Source organism: Erpetoichthys calabaricus, chromosome 7 (assembly GCF_900747795.2).
Source record: "Erpetoichthys calabaricus chromosome 7, fErpCal1.3, whole genome shotgun sequence".
In the NCBI taxonomy this organism is placed as follows: domain Eukaryota; kingdom Metazoa; phylum Chordata; class Cladistia; order Polypteriformes; family Polypteridae; genus Erpetoichthys; species Erpetoichthys calabaricus.
Window position 1 is genome coordinate 183,417,756 of NC_041400.2, and position 25,726 is coordinate 183,443,481.

General features: G+C 46.2%; 1 protein-coding gene across 1 annotated transcript in view; it reads right to left on the minus strand.

The window, feature by feature from the left end:
* LOC114654940 (diacylglycerol kinase theta) overlaps window positions 1-18,711 on the minus strand; it is a 360,676-nt gene extending 341,965 nt beyond the window's left edge. The window contains 2 exon segments of the mRNA XM_028805813.2: window positions 17,668-17,846; window positions 17,848-18,711. Coding sequence (XP_028661646.2) covers window positions 17,668-17,846; window positions 17,848-17,882 — 214 coding nt within the window. The 5' untranslated portion in view covers window positions 17,883-18,711.
* Window positions 18,712-25,726: the final 7,015 nt, after the last annotated feature.

The window sequence follows — 25,726 nt, forward strand, 5'->3', positions numbered from 1 at the left end:
AATAAAGTGAAAGTCCTCGAGTGGCAGAGTCAGAGACCAGATCTGAAATTCAAATGACTTGTTTTGGGTGGACTTGACAAAAAGTCTGTTGACTCACCATCGCCATGATGCCTGTCAGAGCTTGAGCCACTTTGCAAAGAATGGCAGAGTGCAGATGTGCAAAGCTGATAGTGAAAGAACTTTGTACAGACTCGAGGGTGTTGTGGCGGCCAAAGGTCTGGAAGGGGGTGAACACTTAAGAGATTGGCTACTTTGTGTTTTATTATTACTTTAGACCACATTGCAGAGATCCGTATGAACTTTGACGTTAAAGAGTCTTCTTCGGTACCCAGCAAGCCAAATCACATGCACTGTGTTTCAGCACTCTACAAGAATAAAATGTGAAAACTTTCAAGATGGTGAACAGAAAAGAAACATGTGATTGACCCGGGTGTTAAACCACATACATGACAGAATTAACACCGACGTCTGGATATAAGGAGGATACGCATCTCCAGTGAAAATGATTGCCCATAAAACAATCAAATGAACAACAAAGAAGTGGTAGGAATTAGAATTGACGCTGAAAGTGAACATTCTTTTGTCATATATTAACACATGCTTAAGTGTTTTATTGTTGCATTTGTGGCTTTTTTAATAATTTATGTTATTTTTGTCTATTTTTCTTATTATTGGTTTATACAGTAATCCCTCCTCCATCGCGGGGGTTGCGTTCCAGAGCCACCCGCGAAATAAGAAAATCCGCGAAGTAGAAACCATATGTTTATATGGTTATTTTTATATTGTCATGCTTGGGTCACAGATTTGCGCAGAAACACAGGAGGTTGTAGAGAGACAGGAACGTTATTCAAACACTGCAAACAAACATTTGTCTCTTTTTCAAAAGTTTAAACTGTGCTCCATGACAAGACAGAGATGACAGTTCTGTCTCACAATTAAAAGAATGCAAACATATCTTCCTCTTCAAAGGATAGATAGATAGATAGATAGATAGATAGATAGATAGATAGATAGATAGATAGATAGATAGATAGATAGATAGATAGATAGATAGATAGATAGATAGATAGATAGATACTTTATTAATCCCAATGGGAAATTCAAGTGCGCCTCAGGAGCACAGAATGTCACATAGATAGAGAAAAGCAAACAAATCAATAGGGCTGTTTGGCTTTTAAGTATGCGAAGCACCGCGGCACAAAGCTGTTGAAGGCGGCAGCTCACACCCCCTCCGTCAGGAGCAGAGAGAGAGAGAGAGAGAGAGAGAGAGAAAGAGAGAGAGAGAGAGAGAGAGAGAGAAAGAGAGAGAGAGACAGAGTTTGTTTTTCAATCAAAAATCAATACGTGCCCTTCGAGCTTTTAAGTATGCAAAGCACTGTGCAGCATGTCGTTTCAGGAAGCAGCTGCACAAAAGATAGCAACGTGAAGATAATCTTTCAACATTTTTAGATGAGCGTCCGGATCGTCTAGGTGTGCAAACAGCCCCCCTACGTCAGGATCAGAGAAAGTCAGCGCAAGAGAGAGAGAAAAGTAAGCTGGGTAGCTTCTCAGCCATCTGCCAATAGCGTCCCTTGTATGAAATCAACTGGGCAAACCAACTGAGGAAGCATGTACCAGAAATTAAAAGACCCATTGTCCGCAGAAATCCGCGAACCAGCAAAAAATCCGCGATATATATTTAAATATGCTTACATATAAAATCCGCGAAAGGCGAAGCGCGATATAGCGAGGGATCACTGTAGTGCAATGTTTCTTTTCCTTGGGCTTTTTATGGGTAGAGCCCGAGGGGGCGGGGTCACCCTGATATCCCCACCCCCTGGGCCCTCCTTTTGGTTATTTAAGTCTACTAGGAAGACTCAGGTAGTGGAGATCATTTGTCTTATGTGGAGTTTAGGCAAGTATTGTGTTTTGCTTGGATGTACTGCTTTTCTGATAATATTTTGCTTCATTTTCAGATTTTTTTCTCCTTGATTGTGGATTGGGCTTGTGTGTTGTGGACTGCCTTTTAGGCCAATCCTTTCTGCCTTTTTATTTTTCTCAGTTTAGCATTTTTGCCTTATTTGCTGTTTTTTGTTAATAACTCCTTTATTCATAAAGATTCTCTGTTTGCCCTTTTTTATACAAGCTGAGGGTTTTCGGACATCCCTCCTCTTGTCGGGCTTTTGTTATATTTTTGGAACATTTATTTTTGAGGCGTAATCCTAGTGGAGCTGGGAATAGGCCATGGTGGTGAGATTTTTTTCTAGGAAAGCAAAGAAGGCCTAACCTGGCCTGTGAAGACTCTTGGAAGCCTCTCACACCCCTTTAGGGTGTGAAAACATTTACAGGTTGACAGATAATGGGAAAGAAACACACCGTCGACACAGGTACTCATTTATTTTATCACCTACTGGGGCCTATCCAGGCAGCACTAGGTGCAGAGGGGAAACCAAGACAGGATGAGATACAAGTCTGTCACAGGGCCCACTCATACATCTGCCTGTCTCCCAGACCTTCCCTTGAGGATGTTATATCATCTACTCTTTGTCTGGCCCTGTCCAATCTGGACAAAAGAGACACTAGACATGCTAGAACTAGACACACATGGACGCCATGGATCAAGCTTCCAGCCATGGTAGTTTTAAATTACCAGATAATTCCAGCTCTGCCTGTGCTTGAAGTGCGGTGGATGACCAAGCTTTCTATCACGTAATTGGCTTCTGCAATTTGCTTCACGCTTAGCAGATGTCACTGCTCTTCTTTTTCTTTCTGTAATGTTTCCTTCTCAATCAGTATGCTCACACAGTTTGCCGTAAGAAAGACACAAACTCCGATAACTTAGCTAAGGTTGCCACTAGCTACGTTTTTTTGCTTCATCAGCACGTGTCACGTCATAAGTTGTTGAGTAAGACCAAGATCAAAGGTTCGAGCCAAAGTGGTTTGAGATTACCAGATAATTCCAGCTCTGCCTGTGCTTGAGGTGCGGTGGATGACCGAGCTTTCTATCACGTAATTGGCTTCTGCAATTTGCTTCACGCTTAGCAGATGTCACTGCTCTTCTTTTTCTTTCTGTAATGTTTCCTTCTCAATCAGTATGCTCACACAGTTTGCCGTAAGAAAGACACAGACCCCGATAATTTAGCTAAGGTTGCCACTAGCTACGTTTTTTTGCTTCATCAGCACGTGTCACGTCATAAGTTTTTGAGTAAGACCAAGATCAAAGGTTCGAGCCAAAGTGGTTTGAGATTACCAGATAATTCCAGCTCTGCCTGTGCTTGAAGTGCGGTGGATGACCAAGCTTTCTATCATGTAATTGGCTTCTGCAATTTGCTTCACACTTAGCAGATGTCACTGCTTTTCTTTTTCTTTCTGTAATGTTTCCTTCTCAATCAGTTTGCTCACACAGTTTGCCATAAGAAAGACACAAACCCCGATAACTTAGCGGAGGGTTGGCACCAGACACATTTTTTTGCTTCATCAGCACGTGTCATAAGTTTTTGAATAAGACCAAGATCAAGTTTCGAGACAAAGGGGTTTGCAAGTAATCATGTGATGAATGGACCAAACCCTTAACATTTTATTTATATAGTTTCTGTTCAAAGACTTCAGTTCAGCATTCAACACCAGCATCCCTCAGAAGCTCACAGGGAAGCTCAGTCTGCTCGGCCACAACAGTTCCCTATGAAGCTGGATCCTGGTCTTTCTGACCGAGACCCCAGACAGTCAGTGACGGAAACCCCATCTCTAGCACCATCACGCGGAGCACTGAGCTCAGCCCACCTCTGCTTACTGTGTTGATCCACGACTGTACAGCCGCACATGACTCCAACGCCATCATTAAGTTTGCTGACAACACAAGTGTTGAGGGTCTCTCGGCAATAGGGATGATTCAACTTACAGAGTAACAATATGATGATTGGTGAACTGGAGTATGTGTAACAATGTGGACAAGATGAAAGAGATGATTGCGGACTTCAGAAAGGCCCATGCACACCATACCCCGCTGCACATCAGGTGCTCTGTGATAGACCACCACATTCCTTGGCGGTCACTTGAGAGCTGACCTTACTTGGTCAGTATATCACCTCCATAGCCAAGAAGGCACACCAGCATCTCCACATCCTTTAGCAGCTAAAGCAAGGCAAGCTTACCTCCCCTCATTCTACAGGGGTACCACCGAGAGCGTTCTGAGCAGCAGCATCACCATCTGGTTTGGGAACTACAGTGTCGCTTGACCATAAGATCAAGATCAGATAGTATGCACTAGGAGTGCGCAATATACTGGAAAAAATACAGAAATAACCCTATTTCTAAAAATGGTACAATACCAGCATTGCACATACTAGACTACACGGGCAAAACCTGCTTTGACGTACTGAAGACCACCCTCCCCTTGCTTGAAACTTGAAGGTGACAACCAGCATCCCAACTGACCTTGCTACATCGTGATCAAGACTTCAAGGGGGTGTCCTTCCTTGCATCGATGTAATCAAGACTTCTTCGCCGGGGAACCCCCCCAAACTCGCTTCAATGCACTCGAGATTTCCCAGGTGACAGCCCCACCCTGCTTTAACACACACTGGGTGCTCCAAGGGGAAAGCGGCGCAACGCCACAAAGGAACAACTTGATCCACAACCTCGGTTTGGTGTCAAATAAAAAACAGGAGCGGTTTCACTGACAACAAACGATAAAACAGTGAGGAGACAATGCCACACATGCCAAAGTGATAAAGACTGCAGAACAAGAAGAACTACAAACAATACTTTAGAACCTCCTCAGGATGTGCAAGAACACACTAGCAAGCATCACATGCACAACAGAAGGAGTTTCATGGGATAGAGGATGGAAGAACGAGAACGACAGAGAGATGCCTGCCGACAAATGATCAATACTTGGGACATTTTGTGAGCACTATTTAGGACCCCAAAAGAAAGTCATACCCAACCAAAGTTTTGGACCTCCTCCGTCAAAAAGTCATACCCAACTAAAGAATTGAAAGGGCAGGCTACCACTTCCACATAACTGGGCTTCGGGTCATTTGCAAGGCATACCTTCAGAGCACAAATGACCTCCATATTGGCTCGAAAAAAAGCTAGTGGCACCCTCGCCAGGGTGACCTGGGGTGCTGTGTTTCACAAGAAGCTCATGAACCCCTTTACTTCTAACGTTTCCTAGTTTAGTATAGTATATATGTCAGCCCTGGGCGGCATGGTGGCGCAGTGGGTAGCGCTGCTGCCTCGCAGTTGGGAGACCTGGGGACCTGGGTTCGCTTCCCGGGTCCTCCCTGCGTGGAGTTTGCATGTTCTCCCCGTGTCTGCGTGGGTTTCCTCTGGGCGCTCCGGTTTTCTCCCACAGTCCAAAGACATGCAGGTTAGGTGGATTGGCGATTCTAAATTGGCCCTAGTGTGTGCTTGGTGTGTGGGTGTGTTTGTGTGTGTGTGTCCTGCGGTGGGTTGGCACCCTGCCTGGGATTGATTCCTGCCTTGTGCCCTGTGTTGGCTGGGATTGGCTCCAGCAGACCCCCGTGACCCTGTGTTTGGATTCAGCGGGTTGGGAAATGGATGGATGGATGGATATATGTCAGCCCGTCTTATCCATAGGTATATGATTCCAGGAAAACCCCCCAACCTGTGGATGTGTAAAGAAAACCGCAGATGCTCAGGACTTGTATAAAAGCACAGGGACGACTGAGCACACGATGTGAACACAGCAGGATGAGGGTTGGCTGGACTTGGGTTAGGCCAAGACTCATAAGCATGAGGCTGCACAAGGCGTTTCTTGTGCATATTCAGCAGGCAGCTTTGCACAACATGTCCTTTTTCGAGAACAATCTGAATTTTTTTTTTTTTTTATTATTTCAGACTATGGTAGGTCAAACCCACAGACGCGGATAAGGTGGGCCGACTGTAGTTCTGTACTGATCAGGGCACCATGCAGTCCCTACATTGATGGATTGAATGCTAGATGTCCACCTGTCCATCATGCCTGAAAATTATGAGGACTGATGGAGATCACTGATGTTATGTTGAATGCCCTGTGAGGGCTGGGTGGCCTCGGAACCCCTGCAGATTTTTTTTTACTTTTTAATCAGCCATCTGCGGTTTCTTTTTTGCTTGTGCTTACTGTCCTCCAGGCCGTCACCCCTTACTTTATTCATTGTTACTTAGTATTGCCAAATCTTATTTTTATATTTTTATTTTTTCTGTCTTCATCTTGTAAAACACTTTGAGCTACATCATTTATATGAAAACGTGCTATAGAAATAAACATTGTTGTTTGTACTTGTCCTGTATTATGTTATTTGTGAATATGTTACACCGCAGTACTCGGGTACTCGGGAATGTTATTTCGTACTACTATATGCTGCAACGTGGTGTACGGATAGTACAAGGGTGACGCCACTTGACTTGACTGGACACACAAGGGATTTGGGATGAAAACCAGAGCAGCTGGAGACAAAGCCACACAGACAGACACGAAGACGGCAACTTCTTATGGGCAATGAGTGGGGTGGGATTTGAACCCTGGACACTGTATCTGGTATTCCGTTACTGTGCATTACATTAAGGACCACTGATTCTGGCAATCTTGTAGTGGCCCACACTAACCTGCGCACCGTGGGTGACACGGCCTTCATGAGAATTAATGAGATCAGCCGACTCCATTCAATATTTAAAAATAAAACTCAACTGTTCAGGAAGGCGTCTAACTTACCCTGCCATTCTGCCCTCTCTCTTTCAGTTTCCCTCTCGGTGCCGATGCTCAGGATAATTTGTGTGTGTGTGTGTGTGTTATATCACACATTGTATGATTTGTTCAGGCTGTTCTTCTAGTTTTTTATTCTATTTAATGCTTTCTTTATTATTATTTTTATTAACATCCATTCATCCATTAATTATCCAACCCGCTATATCCTAACTACAGGGTCGCGGGGGTCTGCTGGAGCCAATCCCAGCCAACACAGGGTGCAAGGCAGGAAACAAACCCCGGGTAGGGCGCCAGCCCACAGCAGGGCACACCCACACACCAAGCACACACTAGGGACAATTTAGAATCACCAATGCACCTAACCTGCATGTCTTTGGACTGTGGGAGGAAACCCACGCAGACACGGGGAGAACATGCAAACTCCATGCAGGGAGGACCTGGGAAGCGAACCTGGGTCTCCTAACTGCGAGGCAGCAGCGATACCACTCTGCCACCCATTTTTATTAACATTTCTTTATTATTATTATTCTATTTATCTGTTTTAGTGTTCTATGTGGGGATTACTTGTCTCAAATGTTACACATACCCTGCTGTTCTTTCTGAGACTCTATCAAGTGCCTTGAGCATGCGCACTGCTGCACCCACCACATGACAAACCAACTCAGGATCCCAGATTAAGACCCGACTGCAGTCCTGACACCTCAGCACCACACTAGTTCAGATGGAATGAAACAGTGTGAGGTTTTCATATGGAGTGCCAATTCCGCCACCAACCCCCTGGTTTTTCCCTTGCAGGGGCCTACATGCAGGGCTGGAAGCAGATTAGCGTCATACCCAGGACGGAGCAATTGCAGGTTAAGGGCCTTGCTCAAGGGCCCAACGAAGTAGAGTCACTTTTGGTGTTTACGGTATTCGAACCAGCAACCTTCCGATTGCCAGTCCAGATCCACAGCTTCAGAGCCACCACTCCGCCCATACATTTTACTTATATAGCGCCTTTCCCATGCTGAAGGTGCTTAACCCCAGAAAGATTCAGATATCCCCAAGGCTGTCCCAGTCAAGGCAAAGTCCATAAAAATAAATCCAAAATCAATACAATTCAAGTCGACTGTATCCATGAACTACAGCAGTGGTTCTCAAACTGTGGGGCGGCGTGAAGTAACAAAAAGGGGGGCGCGAAGATGTGAAAAAGAAAACAAGAATCGAAAATATGAAAGATACATCTATTGAAACCAAAACAAATTAACTTAAACTACATTCTGATACTAGAAAAATAAATATTAGAGTTAGATAAATGTCGATAAAAGTTAAGAAGGTATAATAAAATATGCGTCTATCATATATCATTAAATAAAAAAGAACAAATTGGTATTAGTGGGCTCCTTTCAAAAACACATTGGGGGGTGCGATTAAAACTGTTACTTAAAGGTTGAGAAATGCTGAACTACAGTATGCGTACAATAAAAGAAAATGAAAGAAATGCAAAAAAGTGCAAGGTAAACATGAATTTTAACAAAAAAGTGTTGTTAACAGGGAGGAGCGCCGGCAACATGCATGCAACAGCATAAAATAAAATGCTGAAGGAGGAGAACAGGCATCCCAGCTGGGAAGGAGGATGATTTATTACCCGGACGGGAGGCAGAGTTTCTTTGCAGCCTTTGTCGATTTTTGTAAAGTGTTCGACTCAGTTGGTTGAGCTGCCCTGCGGGACATCCTGAGGATTCGCGGGATCCCCTCGAGGTTGCTGGATATCATGGCCGGCCTGTACACTGGTACTGTGAGTGCTGTGCAGAGTGGAGGCAGGACCTCTGCGTTTTTCCCAGTTGATTCTGGGGTTCGTCAGCGGTGTGTTCTGCTCCTACTCTGTTCAATGCTTGTATGGACTGGGTGTGGGGCAAGGTCGTGGGGTCCAGCGGCATCTGTTGGTGAAGAAAGGTTCACGGATCTTGACTTTGCTGACAATGCTGTGATCTTCACTGAGTTAATGGAGGCTCTGATCGGGGCGCTCGAGAGACTGAGTGAGGAGTCTGAGTGTCTGGGCTTGCGAGTGTCCTGATAAAAACCAACATCCAGTCCATTAATGACCTCTTGGGCACGGCCATCAGCAGTGTGTCTGTCTGCAGAGAGAGTGTCGACCTCATTGAGAAGGTTTACTTACCTGGGCAGTGACATTCATATCTTTGGTGACTCTTCCTATGAAGTCAGTAGACGGATTGGGAGAGCATGGGGGGTCATGAGGTCGCTGGAAAGGGGTGTGGGGCGCTCCCGATATCTATGCAAAAGGACGAAGGTCCAAGTCTTTAGAGTCCTGGTGCTTCCTGTCTTGCTATATAATAATTCATTAATAATTCATTACATTTATATAACGCTTTTCTCAATACTCAAAGCGCTATCCACACAGGGAGGAACCGGGAAGCGAACCCACAATCTTCCACAGTCTCCTTACTGCAAAGCAGCAGCACTACCACTGCGCCACCTGTGAGGACTGGTTGCGAGACATGGATGCTATCCAGTGACCTGAGACGAAGACTGGACTCCTTTGGTACTGTGTCTTCGGAGAATCCTTGGGTACCGTTGGTTTGACGTTGTGTTGCTCAAGGAGTCCCAAATGAGGCACATTACCTGCATTGTGAGGGAGCGTCAGTTATGGCACTACGGCTATGTGGCGCGTTTCCCCAAGGGTGATCCAGCTCATAAGATCCTCATTGTTGGGGACCCGAGTGGCTGGACCAGACCAAGGAGTCACCCATGTAACACCTGGCTGCGGCAGATAGAGGGTCCTTCCCAGAGGGTGGGACTAGACCGCGTGTCTGCCTGGGGGGGGTTGCAAACCGGGATCCCGAGTTGTTTCGTTGTGTAGTGGGTGTGGCAACGTGCTGTACCAGTGCATGCTCCCCAACTTGACTTGAGGCCAAACCAGATCATCAGACAAATTGGTCAGGGGGTCAGAAAAATAAATTTATACCCGTCCTGTATGATATAAAGAACAGACCAATAGAATCCGGGAGTCGGGAGCAGCTCCATCCCCCATAAGCCAGGTGGCAATGGTCGTCATATGGCAACCCAGTTGGGACACCTGCAGGGGTGCTTGGGAGTTGAGAATCCAGAAGTGCAGCTTTGTAGGGGTCCCTGGGCACCAACAGAGAGATCTCTCGGTTTGGGGTTCTCCCAACTTTCTTTATGGCCCTGAAGTGCTTCCTCAGAGACATGTCATCCCACCTGAAGCATTAAAGCTTAAAAAGGAGCCCACTGCCTCACAGCAATCATTCAGAGTCAGGAGGCAGCAGGTAATAATCCACAGAGAATTGTTTGTTTATTTGTAGCATTTTGTGAATTTGTCGAGTTGAGTAAGTGATCTTTGAAGAGGTGATTTTCGAGGAGTGCCTTAGGCCAATTAATATCTTTTATTGCATTCCAGTAACATGTGCCGTATTGTAGGTTTGGGGCTCAGTGGCGCCCCCGTGTGGTCTCAATGTAGAAATATGTTAAGCTTAATGTAATAAAAAAAGGAAAATCCTTGCATACGGTGAAATGGGGTCTGGGAGGGGGGGGGGGGGAACCACGTGGTAAAGGTGATGCCATTTCTATATGATCAGCCAGGCCCGGCCTTAGGCATAGGCGAAGTAGGCGACCGCCTAGGGCCCCGGATCGACGGTGGCCAGGCCCCCGGCCCGCCCCTCCCCTCGCAATGCATTCCAAAAGTTTCAAATATCCCAAAAAATAAAAAAGGACAAAAAAACTAAAAAAAGAAAAAATACAAAAAAACTAAGCTGGGCTTAGCTACATACCGCCACGTGGTGCCCAGTGGAAACAGTTCAAACTGGCTAAATTGTAGCAGCTAACTACTCCGGGCGAAAAAGGGACGCAGGGTGATGACCTCGTAACGTTACAAGAAAACGTCTCCTTGGTCTAATTTTCATGCATTTCGCAGAGCTTCCAGGGGGCCCCTGGACCCCCCTTTCGCCTAGGGCCCCATAATACCTAAGACCGGGCCTGGATCAGCACCATGCAAAGAATTATTATTATTATTATTCTATATGACGTGACAGGAATGTATGGAAATCCCCTGACATGATACCCTAACAATGTGCACTTTAATCACAAGTCGGAATTGTTGGATTTGTACTTTTAAAGTGTGGAGCGTAAAAGGATAAATCAAGGAAGAAAAAATGGGTCTTGGTCCCAAACATGATGCAAGTTCTGCACTTCAACCCACTGTCGTTTATCATGGCGCCCCGGAGCGACAACGTGTTGCACGTTGCTTGGACATGCAAGTTAAACATTTCCCTCTCCCTCTGCGACTACAACAATGTGCACAAATGACCAAGCCTGACAATCCCATAAAAAGAAAAAAACGGACCATCTCCACTTTTTGACCACATTATATAACATTATATTTTTATGACTTTCTACATTTCTTACAAATGTTATTAATTAACAAATGAAACAATCCCCTAACACTAAGAACTGCGAGGCTCAGCAGACAAGCCCAGTACCGTGAACGGCGTGTGCGTGGGATTTTCTGAACTCTCCACCAAAGCTCTGTGCCGCTGCCAAACAGTAAACAGGATTTTCCGTCTTTTGCTCTTCGGCCGACTACTTACACAAGACTCTTACAAGCCCCGTGAGAGCCGGCCTGCTGCTGCTTTCTGAACGCACACCTACACGGCGCACATCCCGTCGGCGAGGCACGGCCGCACACTCCGGTTCTGTCGACGCTGCAATACGTTTTGTGCGTTGCTGCATTTTGCTCATTTATGAGGTCAGTGGAAAAAAAAAAAAGAAAGATAACGGAAAAAAGTTCTGCGGTGGCATCTCGATTCATTCACTGTTTTCAAAATGTATACCAACATTATATCAGCAAGCTGAAATAGGGCCAGAATGCACACATTATCGAGTATATCTAAATAAGTAAACCCCCCATGTGCTATTAATATCCCAAATACATGAGTGAGCCTCGCCTACTTCTGCATATCTTCAAAGTGCGTAACGACACACGTATAGGTAATAAATACGCACCCACGCACACTCCACCTCCGCATCTATAAAACACAATCGCCATTTGGGTGTTTGTTCTTTTGTTATTCAAGCCACAGACTTGAGATCTTGGCACACGGATACTTTTATCAGAAGTTAAGTTTCTGATTGATGCTTCAATATCCTTAATAATAATAATTCCTTACATTTATATGCCACATTTCTCACCACACAAAGCCACTTCAAACACCACTAATGTGCAGCATCCACCTGAATGAGGTGACGGCAGCCATTTTTCACTCATGTCAGGTGGTGAGAGAGATAGCCAATTAGTGACAGGGGATGATTAAGGGGTCAGAACGACTAGGCCGTGGTGGGCACATTTAGCCAGAACATACTCTTTATGGGGCAGCACGGTGGCGCAGTGGGTAGCGCTGCTGCCTCGAAGTTGGGAGACCTGGGGACCTGGGTTCGCTTCCCGGGTCCTCCCTGCGTGGAGTTTGCATGTTCTCCCCGTGCCTGCCGTGGGTTTCCTCCGGGCACTCCGGTTTCCTCCCACAGTCCAAAGACATGCAGGTTAGGTGGATTGGCGATTCTAAATTGGCCCTAGTGAGTGCTTGGTGTGTGGGTGTGTTTGTGTGTGTTCTGCGGTGGGTTGGCACCCTGCCCAGGATTGGTTCCTGCTTTGTGCCCTGTGTTGGCTGGGATTGGCTCCGGCAGACCCCCGTGACCTTGTGTTCGGGTTGGAAAATGGATGGATGGATGGATACTCTTTATGAAGGATGTCCAGGGACCTTTCATGACCACAGAGAGTCAATTTCACATCTCATCTGAAGGATGGTGCCATTTTTTTCAGCACAGTGTGTCCGTCACTGTGGGACACATACGGATCACCCAGTGTGCCCCCCACTTGCTGGCCTCACCAACACCGCTTCCCTTTTCCCAGACTGGCCGGGCCTGAACCTATTTAGCGTCAGGTGGATGACGTCTTCTGAAGTGCAGGTGGTACGGCTGCTCCCTCAAGGGCAGAATAAGTGCCATTAAATGCCGCAGTGTGGTCAGCGGCACCGCCTGGGTTGTGATGGGTAACCTGCAAAGGATCTGGGTTCAAATCCCACTTCATATACTCACATTTGGTTTGGTTTTTTTTCAACATTTAAGAATTTTCCTATCACTATTCTTATCATGGCCCCAAAACAGCCCTGGGTGATGCCACATTGTCCTCAGAATTATTTATTGAAAGTTGGGGTTCTTTGCACCAGAAAAAAAAAATAGAATGTGGCATACAGAGAAGCTATCCAATATGAAGGAATGCAACAACAAGTCTGGTAATGCACATCCATCTTAGCCATGCATTTTTTAAACCTGTGAATCCAGAATGGGCTCCCAGCAAGCATTGGGCACAAGTCCATCACAGGATGCCCACAAAGACATATCAGGGGGCTAATTTAGCATCGCCAATCTCCCTGACCGGCATGTCTCTTTGAACTGTGGGGGGGGGGGGCATCCACACAGACACGAGGAGAACATGCAAACTCCGCACAGGTGGCACACCCAGGTCTCCTTACACGTCAGCAGCCACCATTGTACCAACACAGCATACTGTAAATATTTACACACATTTCCTTTTAATACGGTGCACCTTTAAGCACTATTGTTAAAAGTACAAAGGTTTTAACTTTCTAATTTCTCACCAAGGCGTTCAGCTTGTAACATACACTGCAAACACGATGCCAGAGAATGCTGTCTTTTACGAAATCTCTCAGCAGCCAGGACTTGAACCCTGAGGGCATTAGCATGGCACCGTCATGCCCAGTAAAGTACAATAAATATTTACCTTCCCACCCGGGCAACTCCAAGGAGCTCAGTGAGCAACACAACACCATCGAAGGCAGAGCTTTTACTACATACCAAAAATCCACGGATACGTCACACACCGCCTTCACATTCACATTTCAAGCGTACACAGCACACTCTGTGAGCTCCTGTCCACCCCCATGATGAACGCACCAACGATACGTACCTCCGAATATGCAGCAGGATAAACTACACACAAAGGGGTCATTGCTGTCAAGTGTACAGAACACGGAATTTCTAACATATCTGTGCAAACCCAACATGCAGCCCTTATCACGTACGCATAGAAAATCACAAGCATTCTTTGAAAACGTCACGGTGCAGTCCGAGACCCCTTCATCCAAGTCAGGGTCACAGGGAGGCTGCCACCGATTTTGCCAAAAATAGTAAAGTGATAAGCAAGCGACTCATTTCTAAAAAAGAAAGAAAGCATAATATTTAGGATCGGAATTAGAGAAAGAGCAGCAACACGCCAGACGTACAGGGATGGCGGCACGGAATTGGAAAAATACATACAGTGTCCAGACTACTGGGCAATACAAAGTACTACTTGGATTTTGTTATGTTTATTGTTTTTGTGATTCTTTAGTTCATGATACATTATAAACTTTCTTGATAGCCTCTATAACAATATGAAACACATCTTAAATAATAAATGCTGTCTGCAGAATACAATCAATCAGATGAATACTCAGATATATTTAACTTTTTCCTTTCTTTCTTTTTATTTATAAACGAGACGCCTATTTCTGTACTATTTTTGGCAAAATCTGTGGCCTGCTTCTCTGTTGCTTTGATTTCTTTGTGCAGGTTTCACATTTTTCCTGGAATGACAGCATTGTACCATTAAGCCTATAAATTACCTAAATACACACTCAAATAACAAACACACACACACACACACACGTCTGTCCATTTTCCAAACCCGCTTTATCCCAAGTGGGGCCCCCAGGGGACACTGGTGCCTATTCCAGTGGGTACAGGACACAGGGCAGGAACAATACCTAGACAGGGCGCCAGTCCATCGCAGGGTGACAAAACACACACATACACACACACACCAAGGACAATTCAGCTTCACCAATCTGCCTGACCTGCATATCTCTGGACTGTGGGAGGAAAGTGGAGCATCTGGAGAAACCCATGTGGGTTTGCGAGGAGGACTACTTGTGATATGACATATACTGTATACATACACACACATGTTCATACATATTCATATATACTCACATATATCTAATATATGACCTGTATAAACTCATAAACTCAAGCTAAGCATAGAAGTCTACACATTTCCCTTGTACCTCTATGAACATAAAACACACATAAACAACACCTACACATCTTATGGATGAACATTTTGTGGTTTTAAAGAGTTTAAGATATCTCCACAGGAAGATCTTCACTCCTACTTAGATATAATATACATATAATCATACAAACAGACACATTATATCCCTCTCTCAGTACGCACTTACATAACACTGATATCCAACTAACACATAAAAACAAATCTATAAATTAGGGCTCTACTTTAAGTCTCTAATGATAAGTGCAATGCTCTGGTCAAATGGCTAGAGGGGACGCTGGAGAAAAAAAAAATCTGCAAAGGCTCTGAGGCCTAAAGACCCCCCAGCCTCCACCATGCACATTATATTTTATATATAAACACACACACACACACACATATACACTAACAGAACACACACTGTGTTCCTTCATACATGTGTATACAGCATATTATTTACAAATACAGGCACACTCACCTAAACAAATCACTTAAATACATACCATAATATATGTATGCATGTATGTGTGTGTATATACATGTACAGGGTGAGTCAAAATTATGTTAACACTAATGGTACTGCTATGTATGTACTTACATACAATATTTGTGGACAATTTATGTGCCACATATGGTACATGTGTTAACATGATGGCGAACAGGTTGAGACATCTCTGTAAATCATCTGGTACATAAGAAGTATATTTTATGAATAAATTGTTGTCGCCTTTCAAATGTTAACATAATTTTGACTCACCCTGTGTATTATATATGTGGTTGAAATAGTTTACTGTCAAATAATGCAAAGAGTACGCGACACGTGTTTCGCCCTAATTCTGGGCTTATCAGGCGTACGCACTCACTGCACCACCACCCATACAATCAGATTGTGATTCAGACTACGAATGCCATGAATATTACACACATATATATATATATATATATATATATATATATATATATATATATATATATATAATGTATATATACATCCATCCATTTTCCAACCCGCTGAATCCGAACACAGGGTCACGGGGGTCTGCTGGAGCCAATCCCAGCCAACACAGGGCACAAGGCAGGAAACAATCCCGGGCAGGGTGCCAACCCACCACAGGACACACACAAACACACCCACACACCAAGCACACACTAGGGCCAATTCAGAATCGTCAATCCACCTAACCTGCATGTCTTTGGACTGTGGGAGGAAACCCACGCAGACACGAGGAGAACATGCAAACTCCACGCAGGGAGGACCCGGGAAGTGAACCCAGGTCCCCCAACTGCGAGGCAGCAGCGCTACCCACTGCGCCACCCACGTACACGCACATATGTGTGTGTGTGTGTGTGTGTGTGTGTGTGCATACATATATAGATATATATATATTTTTTTTTTTTTTTTTTAATCATTTACTCATTTATTTTCCAAACTCGCTTTAACCCAAGCAGTGTCATGAGGAAGCTGGATTCTGGCTTCGAATCCCACTCGATATATTCAACTTTTTCTATAATTAATGCATTTTCCCCTCACTTCACTTTTGCTGTCATGACCCCAAGATGACCTGGGTGGTGCTACATTATCATTGGAATTCTTTATTGAAATGTAGGGGTTGTTTGCACCAAAAGGAAAAACAAAAAATATGGTACACAGAGAAGCTTTGCAATATCAACAGTGTGCTAAACGCCACTAAATCCGGGGGTAATAAAGTTTGGTAAAAATCTTTCTATCCATTCATTTTCTAAGTCCACTTGTCCTGAGCAGGACCCCATTAACACACACAGACACATCAGGGCCAATTTAACACCTCCAATCCATCTCACCCTGCATGTCTTTGGACTGTGGATGAAAACCTACATGGGCTTGCATAGAGGACCCAGGATATTAAATTTAAATGAATATGTTTATGTGCACTTACAATCTGTACACAGGCATATGCACAGAGTGTATCCATCCTCTGTACACACACACACACACACAAACACACCTCACGGTTACGAGGACTGTCAGCGCCACTCTGCCCTCCCCGCATACATGTCTGTGCGAGTCTACCTGTGTATTGTGTCACACGCACACACAGATCTGTCCCTGTTACACGCAGTATTTGTGTGTATACATCGCACGTACATTCTTACATACATCCACACACATTCTCTCTCTCTCGCCCCCTGCGTGCCGCATTTACACAAGTGTTTAAGCCGAGTGGCGGTGAGGGGGGTTCGTTGTGTTTTCCGCATGTGATGTCGTGTTGTCCGTTCTGCAGTGTGTCTGTCCATCTTGACCTGCGCTACATCTGGGTGAATGTCCTGTCTGTCTGTCTGTCGTGGGGTCATCTTCCATTGAAAGCGCTACTCTGTTGCTACAGGCGGTCGCGTGGTCTTTTCACGGCGGGAGCTCTGATCGGGTACTTTCTGCGCAGTGTACCCAGATGTGTGTGTTGTAGTCTGGTGCAATGGATTAAAGGCTCTGTGCACTCAGACCCGCGCTTGTTTCGACCATTTTCTCCCTAAGCCTTCCTAAAGCCCGTTGCCCCCCGGGAGGCAGTCAGAGAGGAGAGCCCGACTGCGGGGTGCCCTCTGCGCTTCTCCGCACACACGTGGATCCGCTCTTAAAGCGCGCACAGACACACACAAGCAAACACACACCGGTTTCTCTTTTTTTTGCTAAAAATGAAAGCTGCATAAAGATTCTCATAAGCGCTCACTTCCTCGTGCGGACTAGCCGAGCCACTCCGCTACCAGATGACCAGAAAAAAAAGGGGGGGGGTGCAGTCTGACGTGTGCTTACGACGTTCGGGATTCCGTCTGCTCCTAAACAATAAGCAGCAAAAATAAAATAAAAACTAATTGGAGTGCTTACCTTCACAGAGATAACCGGCCAGACCCCAGATGAAGTCGGTGCAGTGGTGGCAGAACGTGGGCTTAGTGAGGGTGACCTTTTTGAAGCTGTGCCCGGGGGCGCCGGACTGCGGCTTGGCTCTGGTGCCCGGGGATGGTTGCGTTTTCTTTCGGCCAGCCTGGGGACTCCCAGTCGGGCTGCCCCCCCTGGTGCTTCAGGCGGGCGCTCTCTGCCATGCTTCAAGATCTCCAGGACTTGTGCGTGCTCCGATTGCAAAACAGACAAAATTCGAAAGAGTTTACACAACCATTAGCAACAGCGAGCTAGCCTTCCAGTCTTCACGCCATCGCGAACACCAATGAGATCCTTGAGCAGAATGCAAAGAGAGTGAGTGAGTGAGTGAGTGAGAGAGAGAGAGAGAGAGAGAGGGAAGGTAAATACAGGAAATAATATCAGGACTCGAATGCCAAGCAGTGGAGAAATGTCAGCGATGTGCGGCGTGTCTCCACGGTAAGCGCGCGGCTCCAGCTCCGCTCCGCATTTTCCACTTGCCGAAGACGGCCGATTACGTACATCGACCAAAAAATAAATAAATAAATAAACAATCCGGCAACTAAAGGCAAGTCTTGTCCAAGAAAACAAACCAGACGATGAAAACAGTAATAATGGTAACAAAACTTCAGTCTGTATTATCGCTTGGCAGCCCAAGGAGGTGCACACCGATCGGGTTACAGGTAGGTGTGATTGGAATGAACCTCTCGCCGCCCCCTTACCGCAAAAAGGTGACACCCCCGCTCTTCGAAGTGAAAGATCGGCTGGGGTGATGGCACGCGCGTCCTCTTCCTTTGCGGGTTCATTGCTCGGTTAAGCCATGCAGTTCGAAAAAAGAAACGCGTTTGGTTTCGTTCTTCCTTTTTTTTTTTCAAAACACAGACTTGACAATTCGAAGCAAAAGCGGAGGCGTCTTTAGAAAGCCTTGGAGCAGCTCGTCAAAAAAAAAAAAAATAATAATAAAAAACAACAAGGGAAGAGAAAAGTGAGTCCTGCTGGATCCCTGATTAGCGCTTTGAAGCGGAGCAAAGAAATGGCGTAGTCCGAACGAAAAGAAAACGGAAGAATCCGTTGGCCTACAATTGGGGCTCCCAGCCGCCTGGAAAAGTGAGGCGAAGAGACAGACACACGCGCGCACAACTTCCGCCAGCAGCAGCCGTCTTCCCCTGCGTTGCGCTCTATGGCTCGGCCGGCGGAGACAGAACTGCGGGCTGGAGAATCCCCCCTGAACAACAGGTCCGGGGAGGGCACACGAGCAAAGGGGGGGGGGGGGGGATTTTCAACTCTGTGTACCGTACAGCAGGGAAGCCAATCCATCATCCATCATGGTGACCATCAGAAAGAAAAGTGATGCCCTGAAATCCACCGTGACGGATTAACTGATTAAAATGTACCCCTCTGTAAATCGCATTATAGCGATGTGCCTTTCGCACGTTAAACCGGCGCAGATTTAACGTGGCTGATTATTTCGACTCTGCTTTTCTTTTACGCTCTCCGAGATTTGAAGGTGTTGGATCGAATCGGTGGGCCCTTTTCACCGTCACGAGCAAACTTTATTTTATATAGCACCTTTCAATTGCGAATACTTATTTAAGTCCATCCATCCATCCATTTTCCAACCCGCTGAATCCGAACACAGGGTCACGGGGGTCTGCTGGAGCCAATCCCAGCCAACACAGGGCACAAGGCAGGAACCAATCCCGGGCAGGGTGCCAACCCACCGCAGGACACACACCAAGCACACACTAGGGCCAATTTAGAATCGCCAATCCACCTAACCTGCATGTCTTTGGACTGTGGGAGGAAACCCACGCAGACACGGGCAGAACATGCAAACTCCACGCAGGGAGGACCCAGGAAGCGAACCCAGGTCCCCAGATCACCCAACTGCGAGGCAGCAGCGCTACCCACTGCGCCACCGTGCCGCCCCTTATTTAAGTCGCTTTGATAAAAAAAAAAAAGTTTGATTTAGTAAACTACCCAAATTTTATTGTTCATAAGAAGTGTAACGATTTTCTTCATGAGATTTGCAGTAGTGCTTGAAGTGGACCAGTACTCAGCCATTCGCTGTACACTTGCAACATAAGGTGCTTTCCCACTGCAGAAATGTTTTTTTCAGGAACCTGTGACTATTTAGAAACTAAAAGTGTTGTAGCATTTTTTTTCAAACTCCTTCTCCAGGTTATGTACCATTAATTCAGCCAAGAGATATAGTGGGTGGGACTCGGGCGATGAATTGTGCTGATTGGTTGACCACAAGCACTGGCGTCATCTTGTAAGTATGTTGGTACTTTGAACTTTGATGAATTATCGGTGTCGGTGGAGCACCAACACTTCACACCTCATCACTCTGCCTTCCTGGTGCAGAATTCCATGCACCACATTGAAACAATAGGGCACAGGCAGGGAGGTTCCCCAGTCGAGATTAGACAAGAGTCCCGTGGATTATGATGTTTGCTGATGACATTGTGATCTGTAGTGATAGTAGGGAGCAGGTTGAGGAGAGCCTGGAGAGGTGGAGATATGCCCTAGAGAGGAGAGGAATGAAGGTCAGTAGGACCACCAAGACAGAATACATGTGTGTAAATGAGAGGGAGGTCAGTGGAATGGTGAGGATGCAGGGAGTAGAGTTGGCAAAGGTGGATGAGTTTAAATACTTGGGATCAGCAGTACAGAGTAATGGGGATTGTAGAAAATGGGGATTGTAGAAGAGAAGTGATAAAGAGAGTGCAGGCAGGGTGGATGGGTGGAGAAGAGTGTCAGGAGTGATTCGTGACAGACGGATATCAGCAAGAGTGAAAGAGCTGGTCTCACTACCGTCCTGTAGACCTTCCATGTTATATGGGTTGGAGACGGTGGCACTGACTAGAAAGCGAGAGACGGAGCTGGAGGTGGCAGAGTTAAAGATGCTAAGATTTGCATAGGATGTGACGAGGATTAGAAATGAGGACATTAGAGGGTCAGCTCAAGTTGGATGGTTGGGAGACAAAGTCAAAAAGGTGAGATTGCATTGGTTTGGACATGTGCAGAGGAGAGATGCTGAGTATATTGGGAGAAGGGTTCTAAGGATAGAGCTGCCAGGGAAGAGTAAAAGAGGAAGGCCTAAGAGAAGGTTTATGGATGTGGTGAGAGAGGACATGCAGGTGATGGGTGTAACAGAGCAAGATGAAGAGGACAGAAAGATATGGAAGAAGATGATCCGCTGTGGCAACCCCTAACGGGAGCAGCCGAAAGAAGAAGTAGTTCCTGCAATGGGAAAGCGCCAATTCAGTATGGACACATTTTTGTGAATTGTCATGGGGGAGCCCATCCCAAATGTGTTTCAATCGAATGTTGATGTATCCTGGTACTGAAAGCGTCAATGCCGCACATCCCCAGGTCTTCGCTCACTGTCTAAGTTTCATTGTACGGCACCTTTTCTTAACATACTGTTACTGAGCACCAGAACCGCTTCCTTAATCTTTAAGGGTGACCCCAACCTCAACTCTTTTTGAATCTCACTGTATCACCATAAAATTTAGCTCCCCCAGTAGTTTGTTTCCATTGGGTAGAAAGTATATAATAAATAGGAACAGTTGCATCAGTTATTTAAAATATTAAAATGTGTGCTTCAATTTAAATGTTTAAATTCTAAATATTCCCGCTTGTATGGAAATTGGTCATCTTTCAGCTGCTGATAGAGGTCCACAGAGGGCTAGGTCCCTAGTAAAAGATCCAAAATAATATACTCCTCATCACTTACCCCGAAATAGTCTAAAATATATAGCACCCTGATGTGTGGAGTACAAGCATAAGGAAGCTATTCTGAAGCTTTATAACACACTGGTGAGGCCTCATCTGGAGTACTGGGTGCAGTTTTGGTCTTTGGTCTACAAAAAGGACATAGCAGTGCCGGAAAAGGTCCAGAGAAGAGCAACTAGGCTGATTCGGGGGCTACAGGGGATGAGTTATGAGGAAAGATTAAAAGAGCTGAGCCTTTACAGTTTAAGCAAAAGGAGATTAAGAGGAGACCTGACTGAAGTGTTTAAAATTATGAAGGGAGTTAGACCAGTAAATCGAGACTGTGACTTTAAAATAAACATTGCTTTATGTTTGAAATTTGTCATTTTTAATCTGGGGGTGCTGGCTCTTAGAGGGTTAGGACCACCGGTAAAGACACATATCAAAAATATATTTGTGATCAGCAACCTCGAAACAGCATAAAATGACACTCCACAAGTCTGTATTACCGATCCCCAATTTTTCAAAGTTTTGTGAAAAGGAGTAACTTTGATCCCTCGTATCCCCTCAAGCGGTGAACCCTTTGGGTGGGTTGATGTAGCCTGCACCAATTCAAGTCCTTCTGATTGTTTTAGCTGCAGACACCCATTGGATTACTCTTTATCATAAGGGTGTAATTTCCTGCACAAAGTATGCTCCAAAATGGCCTAAAAAGTAATGTTTTTTTGGGGGGTCTAGAAGCACGGGTGTTGAGCTCCAGTCCTGGAGGTCCACAGTGGCAGCAGGTTTTCTTTCTAACCATCGGACCAGTTTTTGCTGCTTATTACCCTCTTTTGCTTTAGTTTTAATTAACCTGACTCAGGCCCCTTAGTTGTCTCTTCTTCCTTAAATAGCAGCCAAACAATAATGAGACGGGCGGCATGGTGGCGCAGTGCTAGCGCTGCTGCCTCGCAGTTAGGAGACCCAGGTTCACTTCCTGGGTCACTTCCATGTGGAGTTTGCATGTTCTCCCCGTGTCTGTGTGGGTTTCCTCCCACAGTCCAAAGACATGCAGGTTAAGTGCATTGGCGATCTACACAGTCTAACCCCCCCAGCCCCTGGACTTCCTTCTATCCATCAATTGTGAATATCTAAATAATATTGATAATAACTGTGCAATATCTGTATACTGTACAATATAATTACTCTCAGGGTCCAACATCCACTACTCACTGCACATGATCATCATAATTGTGCAATATTTTAAATAATGTGCAATAACCCAGTAGTGCAATAGTTATTTATTCTTTCCTTATGTATATAGCGTCACAGAACTTTTTTTTGCAACTTTTTGCACCATTTGTTTTTTTATTTGTTGTGTTTTACATATGTGTTTGCACTGGCGGAGCTGCTTTTAATCTCATTGTACATGTGTATAGTGACAATAAAAGGCATTCTATTCTATTAAATTGTCCCTAGTGTGTGCTTAGTGTGTGTGTTTTTGTGCCCTGTGGTGGGCTGGCACCCTGACTGGGATTTGTTCCTGCCTTGCACACTGTGTTGGCTGTGGTAGGCTCCAGCAGACCCCCATGACCCTGTGTTAGAATATAGCGGGTTGGAAACTAACTGACTGACAATAATGAGACTCAAAACAAGCCGCCACATGACCAGCTCACCTGTGCCCATCACACAAATTCTGAAAATTAAAAAAGGTCTTACTAAAGGTTGATCTCTCAGGTCACCAAAACATGTGTTCTTAGAAAAAACAGAAAAATGAACAGTTTTAGAAATGTCTGCTGTGGCAGAATGAGAGCAGCAACAAGCCATGGAAATATAAAACGAGTTTAATTAACAGCAAAAATCAGCTTCTCATTAAGAGACTGGTTGGGGTGAAATTGGTTGGAGTTTGAAATCCCAGTTTAGCTGGTCATCTGTTGGCTCGTTTCACATCTCATTTCTGTTTGGCTGCCATCTATCTTACTAAACCACAGTTAATTTATGCACGGCGGACGCACTGAGGTGCATGCGCACTGCGGCCTTGGCGCCCGCCCCAGAGTCAAACGCACGCATGTGCACTGCGGCCTTGGCGCCCACCCCAGAGTTCAGAGTCAAAAGCAGCGGCTTCCCAACACGTGGCTGCGCCCGCCCCAGAGTCAAATGCAGCGGCTTCCCAGAGTCAGTAGGTGGCGCCTAAATGACACAACGTGCTGCGCCGTGGCGCCCGCCCCAGAGTCAAATGCAGCGTCTTCCCAAAACGCGGCAGCTTCCCAGAGTCAGTAGGTGGCGCCCAAACAACACAACCTGTACAGTCATGGATACAAACAATGAACGAAGGCGCCCACACAAAGAAACCGCTTTAGTTCAAACAAGGGGGCTCCGCCCCCTGCTCGCTTTGCTCGCCTACCCCCGGCGTTGGGTATCCTGAAATACATTAGTCGACCCAAGCAGCACATTATTCCTAACTTCACTCCGCAGTAGTGCCACTCACAATATGGCGGTGACGCCTGTGCCTTGACTCCGCAGTAGTGCCACTCACAATATGGCGCTGACGCCTGCGCCTCCCGTACTTTATGGACCCGTGGGGCCTCCGTAGCCTCTTCCGTTTGAATCTGGGCTGCAGCGCAGAGTCCTCTTTTTTGTGTGGCTGTCGGTAGTCGTTAGCCATGGACGCGTTGTTGCTTCATTTCTCATTCACGTCAGTTGAGCTCTTTCGTTTTTGGGCCGTGACTCCTTCGTGCGCGGTGGATACAACTTCGCGTGCGGTTTATGAGATGCGCGCTGTACGCGCCTGCGCAGTACGTCTCATGGTCCCATCGCCGTGTCCCTGCGTCCATGCCATCCGGTTTACCATTGTCGGTTAGTAATATGGATAGGGTTATTGAATTAAATGGAAACTTTACCATGCCTACTACCTGTGAACTACACCTCAGGTGAAGCGTGCACGCCAGGTTGTACAGCCGCCCACACCACCGCATATACCCTCCATGATATTTCATCACGCAGCGGCTTCCCACCGAGGCGCATATTGTGCCGTTGCACACGTCCCACAGTCAAACGCAGCAGCTTCCCAGAAGTCAGTAGGTGGCGCCCAAACAACACAACCTGTACAGTCATGGATACAAACAATGAACGAAGGCGCCCACACAAAGAAACCGCTTTAGTTCAAACAAGGGGGCTCTGCCCCCTGCTCGCTTTGCTCGCCTACCCCCGGCGTTGGGTATCCTGAAATACATTAGTCGACCCAAGCAGCACATTATTCCTAACTTCACTCCGCAGTAGTGCCACTCACAATATGGCGGTGACGCCTGTGCCTTGACTCCGCAGTAGTGCCACTCACAATATGGCGCTGACACCTGCGCCTCCCGTACTTTATGGACCTGTGGGGCCTCCGTAGCCTCTTCCGTTTGAATCTGGGCTGCAGCGCAGAGTCCTCTTTTTTGTGTGGCTGTCGGTAGTCGTTAGCCATGGACGCGTTGTTGCTTCATTTCTCATTCACGTCAGTTGAGCTCTTTCGTTTTTGGGCCGTGACTCCTTCGTGCGCGGTGGATACAACTTCGCGTGCGGTTTATGAGATGTGCGCTGTACGCGCCTGCGCAGTACATCTCATGGTCCCATCGTCGTGTCCATGCCATCCGGTTTACCATTGTCGGTTAGTAATATGGATAGGGTTATTGAATTAAATGGAAACTTTACCATGCCTACTACCTGTGAACTACACCTCAGGTGAAGCGTGCACGCCAGGTTGTACAGCCGCCCACACCACCGCATATACCCTCCATGATATTTCATCACGCAGCGGCTTCCCACCGAGGCGCATATTGTGCCGTTGCGCACGTCCCACAGTCAAACGCAGCAGCTTCCCAGAAGTCAGTAGGTGGCGCCCAAACAACACAACCTGTACAGTCATGGATACAAACAATGAACGAAGGCGCCCACACAAAGAAACCGCTTTAGTTCAAACAAGGGGGCTCTGCCCCCTGCTCGCTTTGCTCGCCTACCCCCGGCGTTGGGTATCCTGAAATACATTAGTCGACCCAAGCAGCACATTATTCCTAACTTCACTCCGCAGTAGTGCCACTCACAATATGGTGGTGACGCCTGTGCCTTGACTCCGCAGTAGTGCCACTCACAATATGGCGCTGACGCCTGCGCCTCTCGTACTTTATGGACCCGTGGGGCCTCCGTAGCCTCTTCCGTTTGAATCTGGGCTGCAGCGCAGAGTCCTCTTTTTTGTGTAGCTGTCGGTAGTCGTTAGCCATGGACGCGTTGTTGCTTCATTTCTCATTCACGTCAGTTGAGCTCTTTCGTTTTTGGGCCGTGACTCCTTCGT